The sequence below is a fragment of the Talpa occidentalis genome, unplaced genomic scaffold, assembly GCF_014898055.3.
Source record: "Talpa occidentalis isolate TD23 unplaced genomic scaffold, MPIMG_talOcc4v2.1 talOcc4.12, whole genome shotgun sequence".
Lineage (NCBI taxonomy): Eukaryota > Metazoa > Chordata > Mammalia > Eulipotyphla > Talpidae > Talpa > Talpa occidentalis.
This window is the reverse complement of record NW_023601212.1, coordinates 80,531,212-80,552,239: the sequence shown is the minus strand read 5'-3', so window position 1 is coordinate 80,552,239 and position 21,028 is coordinate 80,531,212. Positions and strand designations below refer to the sequence as shown.

At 49.7% G+C, this 21,028-nt stretch overlaps 1 protein-coding gene across 1 annotated transcript; it reads right to left on the bottom strand.

Moving 5' to 3' along the window:
* Nucleotides 1-560: 560 nt before the first annotated feature.
* On the bottom strand, nt 561-20,162 carry LOC129145543 (uncharacterized). The gene is given in 9 exon segments (XM_054693920.1): nt 561-624; nt 627-713; nt 716-832; nt 7,711-7,772; nt 10,203-11,848; nt 13,244-14,335; nt 15,722-16,789; nt 18,176-20,064; nt 20,150-20,162. Coding segments are annotated over 9 exon segments (6,021 nt in total). The 3' UTR covers nt 561-577.
* Between the last annotated feature and the right edge of the window lie 866 nt (nt 20,163-21,028).

The window sequence follows — 21,028 nt, the reverse complement described above, 5'->3', positions numbered from 1 at the left end:
GGAGCTAGAAGGAATTATGCTCAGTCAAATAAGCCAAAAGGAAAAAAAAATATCGGATGGTTTCACTTATAACAGGAATATAGAGGAACCAAGTAAGACATCAGTGTAAAAAAAATAACAGTACAAAACACAACAAAGCAAAAACAATTATAAACCAGAGACATACTGCAGGGGAGGAGGAGGGAGAGGGATGAGAGGGAGGGAGGGAGGAGCACAGGGGACTGTGGTGATGGTGCACAGGTGCCTTGGGGAAGGAAATTCTATGGGGACTACACCTGAGGGGCTGGGGGAAAGCAAATATTGTTTAAAAAATTTTTAAAAATGATAAATGTTAAAATAAAAAAAAAAAAGAAAAAAAGAAATACGTACAGAACTTTACAGAACAGAGAATAATATGTTAGCTGAAGTCTGACTGTTGAACAGACGTGGAGTTTCAAATGGACTCAGTGAAGAAAAGCAATCCCGGCAGGGAGCCAGGTGTGCATCTGGATCAGACTTACCTGAGGCAGGCAAGGCTTACGGATGGAAGATCCATTTTAGAAGGTTGAATACTGCACAAGGGTTCCCTGGATATTGGCTACAGTCCTGGCTGACGTGCCCTTAGGTCAATGTCATTCAAATTCTAGCCCTGCAAACTCCTGCAGCAAAAAGTCCTAAATTGAGAATCAGGTTCCTCCAGGAGTCATTCCTACTGGTGGCAAGCCGGCATATGCAGACCACCAGTCTCCCACGTGGTCCGGAAATTTGCGTGCTTCACTTGTGGAGCCAGCATCATTCAGGCAGACACTCCTGGGTGCCAAAGCAGCACCTCCAGGCTCCCTAAGGCCTCTCGCTGATTGGTGGATTTTGCCAAATATATTTTTGTCAAATCAACTGGATCAACTGCGATGATCGTGTGGTCTTTTTCCTTAGTCTGTTGATAGGATAAATTACATTGAATTTCAAATGTTGAACCTGTCTTGCATTTCTAGGATTAGCTCCATACAGGTGCAGCCCACACGATGATGTGGTGGTCCCTGCAAACCAAGGTGGATGTGGGCTGTACCTTCTAGGTTTGTGTGCACGCCCTCTAGGGTGTTTGTACAAGGGTGAAATAAATAATCCCATGACAGTGTTCTCAGGAGGCATCCCCATCAGTCAGTGATGTTGACGACATTATTTTTTTATATTGCCAAATTTTATTTGCTACTAGATAGTAGAAGATTTTTGTGTCTATATTCATAAGAGATACTAGTCTGTGGTTTTCTTTCACTGTCCCTGTCTGGTTTTGCCATCCTCATACTGTCTTAGGTAATGCTATCCTCATATGATAGAATGAGTTAGGAAGTATTCCTCCTGCTATTTCTCTGACAGAAATTATAGAAAATCTACAAGGAATTTTTGTCCTTCAATATTTGATAGAATTCAACAGTGAGACCATCTGGGTCTAATGCTGATTTTGGAAGGTTATTAATTATTGATTGAATTATTTACTAAATATAGGTCTATTCAGATAATCTATTTCTTCTTGTATAAGTTTTGCAAATTGCTTATTTCAAGGAACTGGTCCAGCTCTTCTAAGTTTTCAAATTTGTGGGCACAGAGTATTTATAGAATTCCTTTATTATCCTCCTCTTAATGTCCATGGGATCATAGTATGTCCTGGTTTTGTTTAATATTAGTAATTTGTGTCTTTTCTTTCTTTCCTGACATGGCTATAGATTGATTTTATCCATCTTTTGGCTTTATTTCTCTATTAATTTGTTGTTTTCAATTTCATTAACTTCTGATCTAATTCTTTTTATATTTTATTGTTCTTGTTCTTTTTTTCTAGTTTCCTAAGGTGGAAATTTAGGATGATTCATTTTAATTTTCTTTTAAAAAATGTGTTCAATTCTATAAATTTCCACCTATGCACTGCTTTCACTGTGCCCCATAATTTTTAGAAGTTGTGTTTTCATTTTTATTTCAAATTATTTTAAAATTTTATTTGCAACTCTTTCTTTCATTTGTTATTTACAAGTGTGTTTTTAACATCTACATATTTTTGTATTTTCCAGTTATATTATATATATATTTTTAAAGATTTATTTATTTATTTATACAAGCACTGGGTACAGTCAGAAGCGCGGGAGGGTGAGAGAATCCACCAGAGCCAGAGCGGGGAGCAGAGCAGGCAGAAGGACCGAAGTACACTGCTGAGGGGAGCAGCGGGCGGCAGGAGAGGTCTGCGTGCCATGTGGGACCCCCCTCCGGTGGCCGGGGAGCAGCCAGAGATCGAACTGATGCTGCAGAGGCTGCGGGCAGCTTTGCAACCCAGCGCTCAACCGCTGCGCCACCAGGGAGGACCCCAGTCATATTTTGTTATTTATTTTTAGTTTAATTCCATTGTGGTGTTAGACCAGATTCAGTATAATTTCTACTCTATTAAATGTCTGTGTTTTATGGCCCACAATGTGGTCTATATTGGTGAATATTCCATGTGGCTTGGGAAGTGATTTGCTTTTAACAGTCCAACCAACAATATTTTATTCTTAATCCATTGAACTAAATTCTCTGTGATATAAATTGTAAGAATAACATTGGACCTGGAAATATTTTTGAAACTACGGCATCTACTCATACCATAAAATGATGTAAAAGCAATATGCAGAAGTGAAAAATGCTACACAAATGTTACCTTCAGAGTTAGTGTTCCAGCATGTGTACCACAGCCAGGTTTTCTAGTAATCTATGTGTATATTTTATCTTGTACACATATTTTGAATTTTATCTTGAATTTTAGTTTTGAATTAAATGCCAACTTCAACAAATATACTAAAAACAGTCATGGTGTAGATACGGAAGATACTTAAAATACATAAATATTTAAAATACAATTCCTAAGCACACTCTTTAAGATCTTTTTTTTTTTAAAGATTTATTTATTTATGCACACAAGAACTGGGATATAGACCAGAGGTGTGGGGGATGAGAGGATTCACCAGAGACAGAATGGGGTACAGAACAGGCAGACTGACTGAAACACACTACTGAGGGGAGCAACGGGCGAGACAGAAGAGGTCTGCTGCGCCATATGCCATATGAGTAGCTCCCTGGCCAGGGATTGCACTCGTGCTGCAGTGGCTGTGGACAGCTTCATAGGTTGCGTCTTAACCCCTTGGACCACCAGGGAGGCCCTGCTCTTTAAGATCTTAATAGGGAAAACCAGTTTTACTTTCTAAATATTTACTTTCTAAAAATTTTACTTTCTAAATATTTTTACTTTCTAAATTGGGGCAAAAGCACTTATTAAGGTGGTTCAAGTAGGACATTTATCTAGATATCAGGACTGAATCCCTACTCCCAAAACTCAGCAAGAACTGAGGTTCTCCAAAGCCAGAGGTAATTTATACATTAAGTTCTTATACAAAGAAATAAAAAACACTAAGAGAGCATTTGTACTTGCACATATAAATAAGCACTTTTACAGTAACATTTCCAAGCAGGAAAAAAAAAAAAAAACAAAACCTATAACAAGTTTGGAAGCAGTAAGACTGTAACAGGAACTAAAGCCAGCTTTCCCTCATGGCCTCTGCTACTCAACAAAGGATTATTTCAGTCCCATTAACTTTGGTTCCGTTTCAATTATGTTTTAGATGAGTGTTTACTGTTCAGTGTTCTGTGGACTCTCTAACCAGCAGACCAAAGGCATCCTTGGTTTCCATGGGAAAACAATTGTTCCCAGACTGACTGTAGGGAGTAGGCCAGTGTTAACAGAACTTCCTTACACCAGCTCCTAGGAAGATAAATGACAGGGAAAGGTGAAACTCGGTTTCCTTGATTTGATATTACTTTGTTGAACCTTCAGAAACATCCTCAAGTTGGCCTGGACTTCCTTATTGGTAACAACAGGGATGACTTCTGGACAATTTATAGAAGAAAAGAGACAGTCATGGAAGGAATCTGGTGGGAGATGGTAGGATATGATCTTTTGCATTTCACAGTTAAGAAATAGGGAATACTGACATTAAAACCAACTCACAGAGGAATAGACATAATGCAGCCTCAGTTTTTCCAGAAGAGGAGTTTCTCCTCCTTGACTACTGGGTTGAGCTCACCAGCTCCCCAACTGATCCCCCTATTTCTGTCATTACAGGGACCATTTCCATTAGCACAGCTCTGACAACTCTCAAAGACCCACCAGGCCAGTCAACTGATGGGTCACGGAGGGGTCTTCATGGTGCAAACCATAACCAGAGGCCATAGACGGTGTCACTGTTCGATGTTTGCTTACTTTCCAGGAGGATTACCCTTCCCTGCCCACTGATATTGGACCTGGCAGCTGGGGCCTTTCCCTGTGGATGAAGGATTTTATATCTTTATCCTGTCAAACTCAGGGACAACCAAGTGACATGCAAGGGCCAACAGATGCACATCATCTCTGGAAAGTGACTGAGAGCCAGCTGTGGTTTAGCTATCTCTCACTTCCCACTGTCGTGAGAGTGGCAATGTCCCAGGTAGGGCATGTGCCATCAGCCTGGGTCCCGTGTGAGGACAACGTCGAGGAGGGCACGTCTGGATTTAAGTCTTCCCCCAAGTGCGGGAGACATCATGGGACCATGGAGAGAGGCCAGAACCCCTCACTGAGCTCCCTTGAACCCCACTTGAGTGTCACCTGGCCTGTGGAATAGGTGTTGAAAGGGGCCCTAAGGTGGGTCACTGATGATTGGGCAAGTTCGCCCTCTTTCAGCCCCAGTCCTCCCCCCTGTGCCCAGTCCTTCTCCCCAACGACCTTCTCATCTGTGGGAACCCTGGCTGGGATCACATTCCTCTTTGGAGCCACCTCTGGGTCTCGGCGGTGTGTGCATAGCCCAGAGAAGGGTCTGTGACACTTAGGGCCGTGCTTGCCAGCCTGGGTGCGGCACAGGGGTAAGTGATGGGGGTGCACCTCTTCCCTTCCCTCCCCTCCAGCTTTTCCCATAAGGGTTGGACCCCGATGTGGGGATGGGGTCTTCTTGGACTGCAGCAAGTAGACTTCAGCCGCCTTACCTTGGCCCTCTTCTCCCTGAGTGGAAAGGAGTTTCCCCCGCTCTGGAGGCGAAGTGTCTGTTGCTTTGGCTCAGTACCAAGATTTCACCTTCCCCTCCCCCTTCTGGGCAGGCATTCAAATGACTGCCATCAAGTGATAATTAATGCCAGCAGAAAGAGACAGGTTGTCAGCACTATGAAATTTCAGGAATGGGAGTGGTCACTTCCTGATCACACACATCCTGATAGCATTTTGGTGGAGCTAAGAGCAAAATGAAAGAGAGAGAGACTTACACACACACACACACACACACACACACACAGAGAAAGAGAGAGAACTTTTTTTTTTTTTTTAAAAAGATTTACTTATTTACGCATACAAGAACTGGGGTACAGGCCAGAGGTGTGGAGGGTGAGAGGATTCACCAGAGACAGAGTAGGGAGCAGAACAGGCAGACTGACTGAAATACACTGCTGAGGGGAGCAGTGGGAGAGTAAGGAGAGGTCTGCTGCGCCATGTGGGTAGCTCCCTTCCCTGGGATCGAACTCATGCTGCAGTGGCTACAGACAGCTTCATAGGTTGTGTCTTAACCCTTGAGCCACCAGGGAGGCCCGAGAGAACATTCTTGATGTAGGAAAAAGGTCAGGCAAAGGCCTGGAGAAAGAAAAGTCTGGGACAAGGAGGTCTGTGCCCGGAGCAGAAAGATGTTTGGGCAGTAGAGGGAGATCAAATTGAAGGGTGCGGGGAGGGAAGTGAGGAAGAATCGGGGAGCCTGAAGCTAGATGGGGGATCCATTTCCCCAGCAACGGTGTGCCTTACAACAGGGTGCATTTGCATGTGTCCTCAGCACAGCGACTGGCATTTTGTGCTTTGTGCCCTGCACCCTGGCCAGCCCGGGGGGGCTTAACTACTTAGCCCAGTCCCAGAGACACGCCTTGGGAAACAGGAAGACCTTGTGGAACAAATATTTCAGTGCTGCACGAAGAAGTCAAATCTGTTAAGGAATTGAAGTGGTGGATCCCAAGAATGGCCCTGCGCCCCACCAACCCCTTCCCTTGAGCTGCACCTGCCTTGCTGGCTCTGGGCCCCCCTCCCAGCCCAAGGCAACAGAATGCATCCCCACAATGCACGGTTGGTCCATGTGACACCCATCAGGTTTGCTAAGTAGTGCTCTACCTTTGCTAACCTGGCTTCGACCTTTCCACAGTGGCTGGGAACGGGTGTCCTGTTTTCAAGTGTGGAATTTTTTTGGGCATTTTTGAGTTTTCTCAGGCAGGCACTTTATGGGGTCTAGTGTTATCCTTGAGCTGCTAGAAACTAGGTTAATATTTGTACAAGTCTTTATAGACCAAAGTTAAGTCCTAGTTAAGAAGAGAGTTCAGGGCTCCCCTGATGGCCTAGGGGTTATGTCTCAGCACTTTCACCCCTCTGGCCTGAGTTCGATCCCCGGCCAGGGAGCTAACCCACATGGTGCAGCAGACCTCTCCTGTCCTGTTTGCTGCTCACCTTAGGAGTGTATTTCAGTAAATCTACCTGTTCTGTTCCCCACAGTGTCTCCGGTGAATCCTTTCACACCCTGCACCTCTGTCCTACACCCCAGTTCTTCTATGCCAAAAAAAGAAAGAGAGCTCAGAGGAACCTCGCTGAGCTTGATCAAGGATAGAATCTTTGTCAAAACACTACAAATAGAGACAAACTTAGTTCCTTCAAGCTTCTGTGGGCTGACCCTGCCTCTGTTATTGGGGTAGCTGACCCTCTTTGCAAATTTTAAATGCACTCACGTGTGTGTGTGTATGTTCATAGGAAATACATACGTGTGTGTTTTAACAAAATTGTATCACTGAATAAGACATTCTGAGGGTCTTTACGCGACGGTGCCATTCTTTTGATTCCAGCATTGAGTCTGTAGTCAAATATTCTAGGTCATTCAAGTTTTCTATTGAGGTCTGCCTGGGTTGTTTCCAGTTTCTGTTGGAATGGCAATGACCATCCTGTGAATGCCTCCTAAAGTGCCTCCTGAACACAGAGATGGCACGGTGGAATGTCTGGATCCTGGAGCCTGCATTTAGAATTTTAAGAGATGCCACCAAAATGCCTTTTTACAGGAGTCCAACTCACTCCCACTCCCACCTGCAGAGAAAGCGTGTTTGTTCTTCACCACTTAGCCCACACTGGGTAGAATCGATGATAGCTGGTCATCTGCTGGATCAACACTAGTCATTTCATTGACCGTTCCCACTGACCACCTGTATTTCCCTTTCTGGCCCACACCTTCAGACACAAAATGGCTTCTGATTGAATTCTGCATGCTCCTACTGCTTTGAAGATCACAGAGGTTCCACCTTCCTCTCTGTAGCTGAAAATTCAGAGGAGGGCCCAGATCCCAGAGTCCAAAGTCCTTGAGAAGTGTATTCTCCACCCATTTTGCTAGTTCTTGGTGGGGGGCAGGAGAGGGAAGGGCTTTTCTTAGAAACAGCTATGTGGGCTGGGTAGGTTGGGGGTTGGGCCACCAGCAGCTTTCCTACCTGGCCTTTCACTTCCTACAGCCCTGAAGTATGACACAGGAAGGGACAAGTGGGTGGTGCAAAGGTGAAGCTGCGCTTTCCCAACAGGACTAATGAACACATTCTGTCATTAGAGCGGGGTGCCGCAGTGCATGCACTGGCTCCTCCCTGCCCTGCTGTCCTGTTGTCCCTGTGCTAGCGCCGGCTCTGCCACACCAGGTCCATGGAGCTGCTCGGGCTCCTCGGCCTCCTCTGGATGCTCAGGGCTTCCCCTGGGACTGCAGGTGAGGAGGTGAAGTGAGGGGGCACCAGAGAGATGCTCCTGATGACACCGGGTGGGCATGTTGGGGTGGTTCTGAGGCCTTAGGGGAAGTTGGGGAGGAGGTCCCCAGAGTTCTGTGTGCAGGGAGAACTGAGGCAGGGGAGGCGCGAGAGGGGAGCTGGGGCCAGTCAGTGGGTTACCAGCTAGGACGGAAGGTGCAGAGTGCTCGCACCAGGAGAGCACAGTAAGCTTTAGCAAGGGTGTTCTTCCCACTCTGACTCCGTTTTCTGAGCCCCTCGGCCTTTTGCACAGACCCTCCACTCCCCAACCTAAGGGCTCCTTCCACCTGGGACACTAGTTCTGTTTCTTCCTTCTGTGCTGGCCTGAGAGTACCCTGGGGTGCCCTCCTCTTTCTGGGGTGTTTCTGCCTTTGGTTCCTGGGGTCCCATGTCCCAATCTGCCCATAACTCTCCCAGGGCAACACTGTCACGTTTTGGGGCACAGCCACTATCCGCAGGGCCAGGGTGGGAAGATCCTAAGGCCCACTTTGCTTCCAAAGGGTGGGTCTGAGGCAACCCAGTGTGGTGCCCCAGACCTTCTCCTGCTCCTTAGGAACCCCACAATTCCTCTGTGCTTTTTATCCCTCTGCCCCCTGGCATCTGCTTTACCCCCAACCCTAGGCCATCCCAACCCAGAGGCCCATTGTCCACCCTCTCACTTACCCTGGGGCCAACCTCCCCTCCATCTGCCTCCTTGACACTCCCCGTAGGATGAGAAGCAAAAAGCTTTCAGAGGGCCTCCCCTGGTGGCGCAGCGGTTGAGCGCTGGGTTGTGAAGCTGCCTGCAGCCTCTGCAATGCCCGTTTGATCCCCGTCCACAGGCGAGGGTCCCACATGGTGCCACAGACCTCTCCTGCTGCTCCCACTGCTTCCCTCAGCAGTGTGTTTCGTCAGTCTGCCTGTTCTGTTCCCCGCACTGGCTCTGGTGAATTCTCTCACCCTCCCCCGCTTCTGACTGTACCCAGTGCTTGCATGAATAAATAAATCTTTAAAAAAAAAAAAAGAGCTTTCAGAGCAAAGATGAGCCAAGCAGAGGCGAGGAAGAGGCTGCCCCTGAGTGGGCAGGAGAGAAGGCACTTCCTGCTTGGGCCTGCAGAGGCCACACGAACTCCCATACCCACCCCAGCATGTGGCATCAGGGGATCTCTGCCCCTCACTCTCCTTCCACCTGTAAATGGGGTTGATGGTATCTGCAGATGGAGGGTTCGTGTTGGTTTGCCAATTAACCAAGTGGCGGAATAGCAGAGGTGACTGACAGTGTGTACACTTGTAGCAGTAACGCCCACTGCTGGACCTTAGGGTCTCTGGGACTCTTGCCTGCTGCGGAGCGCTCTCTTCCTGGTAGTTTCCTTCTCAGGGCTTATCCCTCAGCCCCTCAGTGTGGTCCCCTGTCCTTGTCCTTAGCCTCCACAGAACCTGAGCTGCAATCTCTGTCTCTCCTCTTCCCGTTCTCCGTAAAGCTCTCCCTCTCTGGCCCTGCGTCAGCCGGTGCCCCTGGCGAGTGGCACTCCAGTGTGGCCTTGGCGGGGGTCATTCTCTCTTGCCTCTCTTAACTGCTGCCCCGTGTCGGAGCTGAGTCAGAACAGGCCGCAGAGGATCGCAGGGAGAAGGGCAGAGAGGGTACAGACAGAGAGCGGGCAGGGCGAGCAGAGCGGGACAGAGTGAGGGAAACGGGTGTGTGGAGGGAGGGGGCTGCAGAGGGAGGAGGCAGGGGTCTCGGCTGGCCTCGGGCTGGAAGGTCAGTCACTAGGAAGTGGGGGCCGCAGCCCAGCCCCCTTGGGCAGCCATCCCAGGGAGCGCCGCTTTGGCTCTCACCCGAGACCGCAGCCCCAAACTGCCTGTGGTAGGGGAGTCAGCAAGGGCGTGTTCTCCCATCGGGGGCTCTGAGAGTGGGGTAGACAGCCTACCAGGTGGTGTGACAACGCAAGAGACGGTTCACCTCGGAACTCTTCTGTCTTGCCGCTAACACAGGAGCTTTCTCCACGGGCACATCTGTCTCCATGGAGCTTCTCCCCAGAGCAGACACAGCCCTCACTGCTCTCAGCAGCGCCCCACACGCCACAGGCACAGCAGAGGGGCCAATCAGGATGCCCCAAAACCCTTCTGCCCCATACCCCATCTCCCCCACCCTTTATCCCCTTCTGGACCCACTGCTAAAACCCACCATCAAATCCAGCACCTCCACAATCCCTCCAACCAAGTATGTCCTCAAGGTGGGGGCCATGCCAGCCACCACGGTGGTGGTAATTAGCACCACAGAGTGCATAAACCCAACCACCCTGACCGTCACCACCAGCTACCCCACCACCACCTGCATGACCCAGACACAAGTGACGCTCACCAGCGCCTATACCAAAACTCCCGAGACAGGGACGCCAGGAACGCACTTCACCACTACCAGGCCAATGACAACAATAAAATCCACCACAGTTCCCACAGTCAGCACAACGGGAGCCACCACCACCACTGACACGCCTCCCCCGACCAGGTCAACCACCACACCGACCACCACCATTACTACTATTACGACCACTGGCATCACCACCCCGATGACCAGCACCACAAAGACCACTCCCATGACCGTATCCACCACAACCCCAACAACCACTACCACACCTCCCACCACCACATCCACCACAACACTGACGACCATTACCACTGAACCCACTACCACCACCACCTCGACCACAATACCAACAACGGAACCCCCATCTACAACAACTACCACCACAAAATCAACGACACCTACTGAGACTACTTCCTCTTCCACTACCAAATCTACCACAATCCCGACTACCACTACCACAGAACCTCCTTCTACTCCCACAACATCCACTAAAACACTGACAACCACCACCACAGACACCACACCCACTACCACTTCCAACACCACACCAAAAAGCACTACCTCCCCTCCTACTACCATACCCACCACAAACACAGCAACCACTACTGAGACCACTACCACTACCACATCCACAACAATGACAACAATCACCACTACTGAGACCCTGCCTACAACAACATCCACCACAACACTGACAACCACAGAGACCCTTCCCACTGCCACATCCATCACAAGCTCAATTACTACAACCACAGAACCCCCACCCACAACCACTACCACCACAACACCGACAACCACCTCTACAGAGACCACACCCACTGCCACATACACCACCATCCAGACTACCACAATTACACAAACCACTTCTACTCCAACCACAGCATCCACTACAACACTGACAACAACCACCACAGAGACCACACCCACTACAGCATCCAACACAACACCAACAACCACTACCTCTCCTACTACCACATCCACCACAATCCCAACATCCACTACTGAGACTACTACCACTACCACATTGACAACAATGACGACAATCACCACTACTGAGACCCCATCTACTACCACATACACCATGACACCAACTACCACTACCACACAACCCACTCCAACGTCCACAACAACATCCACCACAAAACTGACAACCACTACCACGGAGACCCCGCCTACTACCACATCCACCACAACACCAACAACCACTACATCCTCTGGAACTACCACTTTCACCACAACTACAACCACCACCACTACTGAGACCACACCCACGACCACATCCACAACAATGACAACGACCACAACTACTGAGACTCCACCCACTAGCACAAAAACCACAACCACACATGCCACTACCACGGAAACACCTCCCACAACAACATACACCACAACACTGACACCCACCACCACAGAGACCCCGCCTACTACCACATCCACCACAACACCAACAACCACTACATCCTCTGGAACTACCACTTTCACCACAACTACAACCACCACCACTACGGAGACTACACCCACTACCACATCCACAACAACAACCACGAAAACCCCTCCCACAACAACATCCACCACAACACTGACAACCACAGAGACCCTTCCCACTGACACATCCATCACAAGCTCAACTACTACCACCACAGAACCCCCACCCACGACCACTACCACCACAACACCGACAACCACCTCTACAGAGACCACATCCACTACTACATACACCACAATCCCCACTACCACTGTTACAGAAACCACTTCTACTCCAACAACAAAATCCACCACAACTCTGACAACAACCACCACAGAGACCATGCCCACTACCACATCCAACACAATACCAACAACCACTAGCTCCCCTTCCACTACCACATCCACCACAGCCACAACAATCACCACTACTGAGACCCCAACAACTACCACATCCACCACAACCTCAATTACCACTACCACGGAACCCCCATCCACGACAACTACCACCACAAAATCGACAACGACACCTACTGAGACCTCTTCCACCACCAATTCTTCCACAACCCCGACTACCACTACCACCGAACCACCTTCCACTCCCACCACATCCACCACAACACTGACAACCACCACCACAGACACCACACCCACTCCCACTTCCAACACGACACCAAAAACCACTACCTCCCCTCCTACTACCACACCCACCACAAACACAACAACCACTACGGAGACCACTACCACTACCACATCCACAACAATGACAACCATCACCACTACTGAGACCCTGCCTACTACAACATCTACCACAACACTGACAACCACCACCACAGACACCACGCCTACTACCACATCCAACACAACGCCAACAACCACTACCTCCCCTCCTACTAGCACATTCACCACAAGCGCAAGAACCACTACTGAGACCACTACCACTACCACATCCACAACAATGACAACAGTCACCACTACTGAGACCCTGCCTACGACCACATCCACCAAAACCACAACAACCACTACCACAGAAACATCTCCCACTACAACCACGACCACAAGAATGACAACCACCACCACAGAGACCCCTCCCACGACCACATCGACCACAACCCCAACTACCACTACCACAGAAACTCATCCCACTACCATATCCACCACAACACTGACAGCCACCACCACAGAGACCACGCCCACTACTGCTTCCAACACAACACCAAAAACCACTACCTCTCCTACTACCACATCCACCACAAGCCCAACATCCACTACTGAGACCACTAGCACTACCACATTGACAACAATGACAACAATCACCACTACTGAGACCCTGCCTACTACCACATCCACCAAAACCACATCAATCACTACCACAGGAACACCTCCCACAGCAACCACCACCACAAGAATGACAACCACCACCACCGAGACCCCTTCCACACCCACATTGACCACAACCCCAACTACCACCACCACAGAACCTCCTCCCCCTACCACAACACACACAACACTGACAACCACTACCACAGAAACCACACCCACTACCACTTCCAAATCAACACCAACAATGACTTCCTCGCGCCCCACAACAATATACACAACAACACCGACAACCACCACTCCTGAGACCCCATCTGCTACCACATCCACCATGACACCAACTACCACTACTACACAACCCACTCCAACTTCCACAACAACATCCACCACAACACTGACAACCACAGAGACCCTTCCTACTGCCACAACCATCACAAGTTCAACAACTACCACCACAGAACCCCCACCCACAACCACTACCACCACAACACCGACAACCACCTCTACAGAGACCACACCCACTGCCACATACACCACCATCCAGACTACCACAATTACACAAACCACTTCTACTCCAACCACAGCATCCACTACAACACTGACAACAACCACCACAGAGACCACACCCACTACAGCATCCAACACAACACCAACAACCACTACCTCTCCTACTACCACATCCACCACAATCCCAACATCCACTACTGAGACTACTACCACTACCACATTGACAACAATGACGACAATCACCACTACTGAGACCCAATCTACTACCACATCCACCATGACACCAACTACCACTACCACACAACCCACTCCAACGTCCACAACAACATCCACCACAAAACTGACAACCACTACCACGGAGACCCCGCCTACTACCACATCCACCACAACACCAACAACCACTACATCCTCTGGAACTACCACTTTCACCACAACTACAACCACCACCACTACTGAGACCACACCCACGACCACATCCACAACAATGACAACGACCACAACTACTGAGACTCCACCCACTAGCACAAAAACCACAACCACACATGCCACTACCACGGAAACACCTCCCACAACAACATACACCACAACACTGACACCCACCACCACAGAGACCCCGCCTACTACCACATCCACCACAACACCAACAACCACTACATCCTCTGGAACTACCACTTTCACCACAACTACAACCACCACCACTACGGAGACTACACCCACTACCACATCCACAACAACAACCACGAAAACCCCTCCCACAACAACATCCACCACAACACTGACAACCACAGAGACCCTTCCCACTGACACATCCATCACAAGCTCAACTACTACCACCACAGAACCCCCACCCACGACCACTACCACCACAACACCGACAACCACCTCTACAGAGACCACATCCACTACTACATACACCACAATCCCCACTACCACTGTTACAGAAACCACTTCTACTCCAACAACAAAATCCACCACAACTCTGACAACAACCACCACAGAGACCATGCCCACTACCACATCCAACACAATACCAACAACCACTAGCTCCCCTTCCACTACCACATCCACCACAGCCACAACAATCACCACTACTGAGACCCCAACAACTACCACATCCACCACAACCTCAATTACCACTACCACGGAACCCCCATCCACGACAACTACCACCACAAAATCGACAACGACACCTACTGAGACCTCTTCCACCACCAATTCTTCCACAACCCCGACTACCACTACCACCGAACCACCTTCCACTCCCACCACATCCACCACAACACTGACAACCACCACCACAGACACCACACCCACTCCCACTTCCAACACGACACCAAAAACCACTACCTCCCCTCCTACTACCACACCCACCACAAACACAACAACCACTACGGAGACCACTACCACTACCACATCCACAACAATGACAACCATCACCACTACTGAGACCCTGCCTACTACAACATCTACCACAACACTGACAACCACCACCACAGACACCACGCCTACTACCACATCCAACACAACGCCAACAACCACTACCTCCCCTCCTACTAGCACATTCACCACAAGCGCAAGAACCACTACTGAGACCACTACCACTACCACATCCACAACAATGACAACAGTCACCACTACTGAGACCCTGCCTACGACCACATCCACCAAAACCACAACAACCACTACCACAGAAACATCTCCCACTACAACCACGACCACAAGAATGACAACCACCACCACAGAGACCCCTCCCACGACCACATCGACCACAACCCCAACTACCACTACCACAGAAACTCATCCCACTACCACATCCACCACAACACTGACAGCCACCACCACAGAGACCACGCCCACTACTGCTTCCAACACAACACCAAAAACCACTACCTCTCCTACTACCACATCCACCACAAGCCCAACATCCACTACTGAGACCACTAGCACTACCACATTGACAACAATCACCACTACTGAGACCCTGCCTACTACCACATCCACCAAAACCACATCAATCACTACCACAGGAACACCTCCCACAGCAACCACCACCACAAGAATGACAACCACCACCACCGAGACCCCTTCCACACCCACATTGACCACAACCCCAACTACCACCACCACAGAATCTCCTCCCCCTACCACAACACACACAACACTGACAACCACTACCACAGAAACCACACCCACTACCACTTCCAAATCAACACCAACAATGACTTCCTCGCGCCCCACAACAATATACACAACAACACCGACAACCACCACTCCTGAGACCCCATCTGCTACCACATCCACCATGACACCAACTACCACTACTACACAACCCACTCCAACTTCCACAACAACATCCACCACAACACTGACAACCACAGAGACCCTTCCTACTGCCACATCCATCACAAGTTCAACAACCACCACCACAGAACCCCCACCCACAACCACTACCACCACAACACCGACAACCACCTCTACAGAGACCACACCCACTGCCACATACACCACCATCCAAACTACCACAATTACACAAACCACTTCTACTCCAACCACAGCATCCACTACAACACTGACAACAACCACCACAGAGACCACACCCACTACAACATCCAACACAACACCAACAACCACTACCGCTCCTACTACCACATCCACCACAAGCCCAACATCCACTACTGAGACTACTACCACTACCACATTGACAACAATGACGACAATCACCACGACTGAGACCCCATCTACTACCACATACACCATGACACCAACTACCACTACCACACAACCCACTCCAACGTCCACAACAACATCCACCACAAAACTGACAACCACTACCACGGAGACCCCGCCTACTACCACATCCACCACAACACCAACAACCACTACATCCTCTGGAACTACCACTTTCACCACAACGACAACCACCACCACTACTGAGACCACACCCACGACCACATCCACAACAATGACAACGACCACAACTACTGAGACTCCACCCACTAGCACAAAAACCACAACCACACATGCCACTACCACGGAAACACCTCCCACAACAACATACACCACAACACTGACACCCACCACCACAGAGACCACGCCTACTACCACATCCACCACAACACCAACAACCACTACATCCTCTGGAACTACCACTTTCACCACAACTACAACCACCACCACTACGGAGACTACACCCACTACCACATCCACAACAACAACATCCACCACAACACTGACAACCACAGAGACCCTTCCCACTGACACATCCATCACAAGCTCAACTACTACCACCACAGAACCCCCACCCACGACCACTACCACCACAACACCGACAACCACCTCTACAGAGACCACATCCACTACTACATACACCACAATCCCCACTACCACTGTTACAGAAACCACTTCTACTCCAACAACAAAATCCACCACAACTCTGACAACAACCACCACAGAGACCATGCCCACTACCACATCCAACACAATACCAACAACCACTAGCTCCCCTTCCACTACCACATCCACCACAGCCACAACAATCACCACTACTGAGACCCCAACAACTACCACATCCACCACAACCTCAATTACCACTACCACGGAACCCCCATCCACGACAACTACCACCACAAAATCGACAACGACACCTACTGAGACCTCTTCCACCACCAATTCTTCCACAACCCCGACTACCACTACCACCGAACCACCTTCCACTCCCACCACATCCACCACAACACTGACAACCACCACCACAGACACCACACCCACTCCCACTTCCAACACGACACCAAAAACCACTACCTCCCCTCCTACTACCACACCCACCACAAACACAACAACCACTACGGAGACCACTACCACTACCACATCCACAACAATGACAACCATCACCACTACTGAGACCCTGCCTACTACAACATCTACCACAACACTGACAACCACCACCACAGACACCACGCCTACTACCACATCCAACACAACGCCAACAACCACTACCTCCCCTCCTACTAGCACATTCACCACAAGCGCAAGAACCACTACTGAGACCACTACCACTACCACATCCACAACAATGACAACAGTCACCACTACTGAGACCCTGCCTACGACCACATCCACCAAAACCACAACAACCACTACCACAGAAACATCTCCCACTACAACCACAACCACAAGAATGACAACCACCACCACAGAGACCCCTCCCACGACCACATCGACCACAACCCCAACTACCACTACCACAGAAACTCATCCCACTACCACATCCACCACAACACTGACAGCCACCACCACAGAGACCACGCCCACTACTGCTTCCAACACAACACCAAAAACCACTACCTCTCCTACTACCACATCCACCACAAGCCCAACATCCACTACTGAGACCACTAGCACTACCACATTGACAACAATCACCACTACTGAGACCCTGCCTACTACCACATCCACCAAAACCACATCAATCACTACCACAGGAACACCTCCCACAGCAACCACCACCACAAGAATGACAACCACCACCACCGAGACCCCTTCCACACCCACATTGACCACAACCCCAACTACCACCACCACAGAATCTCCTCCCCCTACCACAACACACACAACACTGACAACCACTACCACAGAAACCACACCCACTACCACTTCCAAATCAACACCAACAATGACTTCCTCGCGCCCCACAACAATATACACAACAACACCGACAACCACCACTCCTGAGACCCCATCTGCTACCACATCCACCATGACACCAACTACCACTACTACACAACCCACTCCAACTTCCACAACAACATCCACCACAACACTGACAACCACAGAGACCCTTCCTACTGCCACATCCATCACAAGTTCAACAACCACCACCACAGAACCCCCACCCACAACCACTACCACCACAACACCGACAACCACCTCTACAGAGACCACACCCACTGCCACATACACCACCATCCAAACTACCACAATTACACAAACCACTTCTACTCCAACCACAGCATCCACTACAACACTGACAACAACCACCACAGAGACCACACCCACTACAACATCCAACACAACACCAACAACCACTACCGCTCCTACTACCACATCCACCACAAGCCCAACATCCACTACTGAGACTACTACCACTACCACATTGACAACAATGACGACAATCACCACTACTGAGACCCCATCTACTACCACATCCACCATGACACCAACTACCACTACCACACAACCCACTCCAACGTCCACAACAACATCCACCACAAAACTGACAACCACTACCACGGAGACCCCGCCTACTACCACATCCACCACAACACCAACAACCACTACATCCTCTGGAACTACCACTTTCACCACAACGACAACCACCACCACTACTGAGACCACACCCACGACCACATCCACAACAATGACAACGACCACAACTACTGAGACTCCACCCACTAGCACAAAAACCACAACCACACATGCCACTACCACGGAAACACCTCCCACAACAACATACACCACAACACTGACACCCACCACCACAGAGACCCCGCCTACTACCACATCCACCACAACACCAACAACCACTACATCCTCTGGAACTACCACTTTCACCACAACTACAACCACCACCACTACGGAGACTACACCCACTACCACATCCACAACAACAACATCCACCACAACACTGACAACCACAGAGACCCTTCCCACTGACACATCCATCACAAGCTCAACTACTACCACCACAGAACCCCCACCCACGACCACTACCACCACAACACCGACAACCACCTCTACAGAGACCACATCCACTACTACATACACCACAATCCCCACTACCACTGTTACAGAAACCACTTCTACTCCAACAACAAAATCCACCACAACTCTGACAACAACCACCACAGAGACCATGCCCACTACCACATCCAACACAATACCAACAACCACTACCTCCCCTTCCACTACCACATCCACCACAGCCACAACAATCACCACTACTGAGACCCCAACAACTACCACATCCACCACAACCTCAATTACCACTACCACGGAACCCCCATCCACGACAACTACCACCACAAAATCGACAACGACACCTACTGAGACCTCTTCCACCACCAATTCTTCCACAACCCCGACTACCACTACCACCGAACCACCTTCCACTCCCACCACATCCACCACAACACTGACAACCACCACCACAGACACCACACCCACTCCCACTTCCAACACGACACCAAAAACCACTACCTCCCCTCCTACTACCACACCCACCACAAACACAACAACCACTACGGAGACCACTACCACTACCACATCCACAACAATGACAACCATCACCACTACTGAGACCCTGCCTACTACAACATCTACCACAACACTGACAACCACCACCACAGACACCACGCCTACTACCACATCCAACACAACGCCAACAACCACTACCTCCCCTCCTACTAGCACATTCACCACAAGCGCAAGAACCACTACTGAGACCACTACCACTACCACATCCACAACAATGACAACAGTCACCACTACTGAGACCCTGCCTACGACCACATCCACCAAAACCACAACAACCACTACCACAGAAACATCTCCCACTACAACCACAACCACAAGAATGACAACCACCACCACAGAGACCCCTCCCACGACCACATCGACCACAACCCCAACTACCACTACCACAGAAACTCATCCCACTACCACATCCACCACAACACTGACAGCCACCACCACAGAGACCACGCCCACTACTGCTTCCAACACAACACCAAAAACCACTACCTCTCCTACTACCACATCCACCACAAGCCCAACATCCACTACTGAGACCACTAGCACTACCACATTGACAACAATGACAACAATCACCACTACTGAGACCCTGCCTACTACCACATCCACCAAAACCACATCAATCACTACCACAGGAACACCTCCCACAGCAACCACCACCACAAGAATGACAACCACCACCACCGAGACCCCTTCCACACCCACATTGACCACAACCCCAACTACCACCACCACAGAACCTCCTCCCCCTACCACAACACACACAACACTGACAACCACTACCACAGAAACCACACCCACTACCACTTCCAAATCAACACCAACAATGACTTCCTCGCGCCCCACAACAATATACACAACAACACCGACAACCACCACTCCTGAGACCCCATCTGCTACCACATCCACCATGACACCAACTACCACTACTACACAACCCACTCCAACTTCCACAACAACATCCACCACAACACTGACAACCACAGAGACCCTTCCTACTGCCACATCCATCACAAGTTCAACAACCACCACCACAGAACCCCCACCCACAACCACTACCACCACAACACCGACAACCACCTCTACAGAGACCACACCCACTGCCACATACACCACCATCCAAACTACCACAATTACACAAACCACTTCTACTCCAACCACAGCATCCACTACAACACTGACAACAACCACCACAGAGACCACACCCACTACAACATCCAACACAACACCAACAACCACTACCGCTCTACTACCACATCCACCACA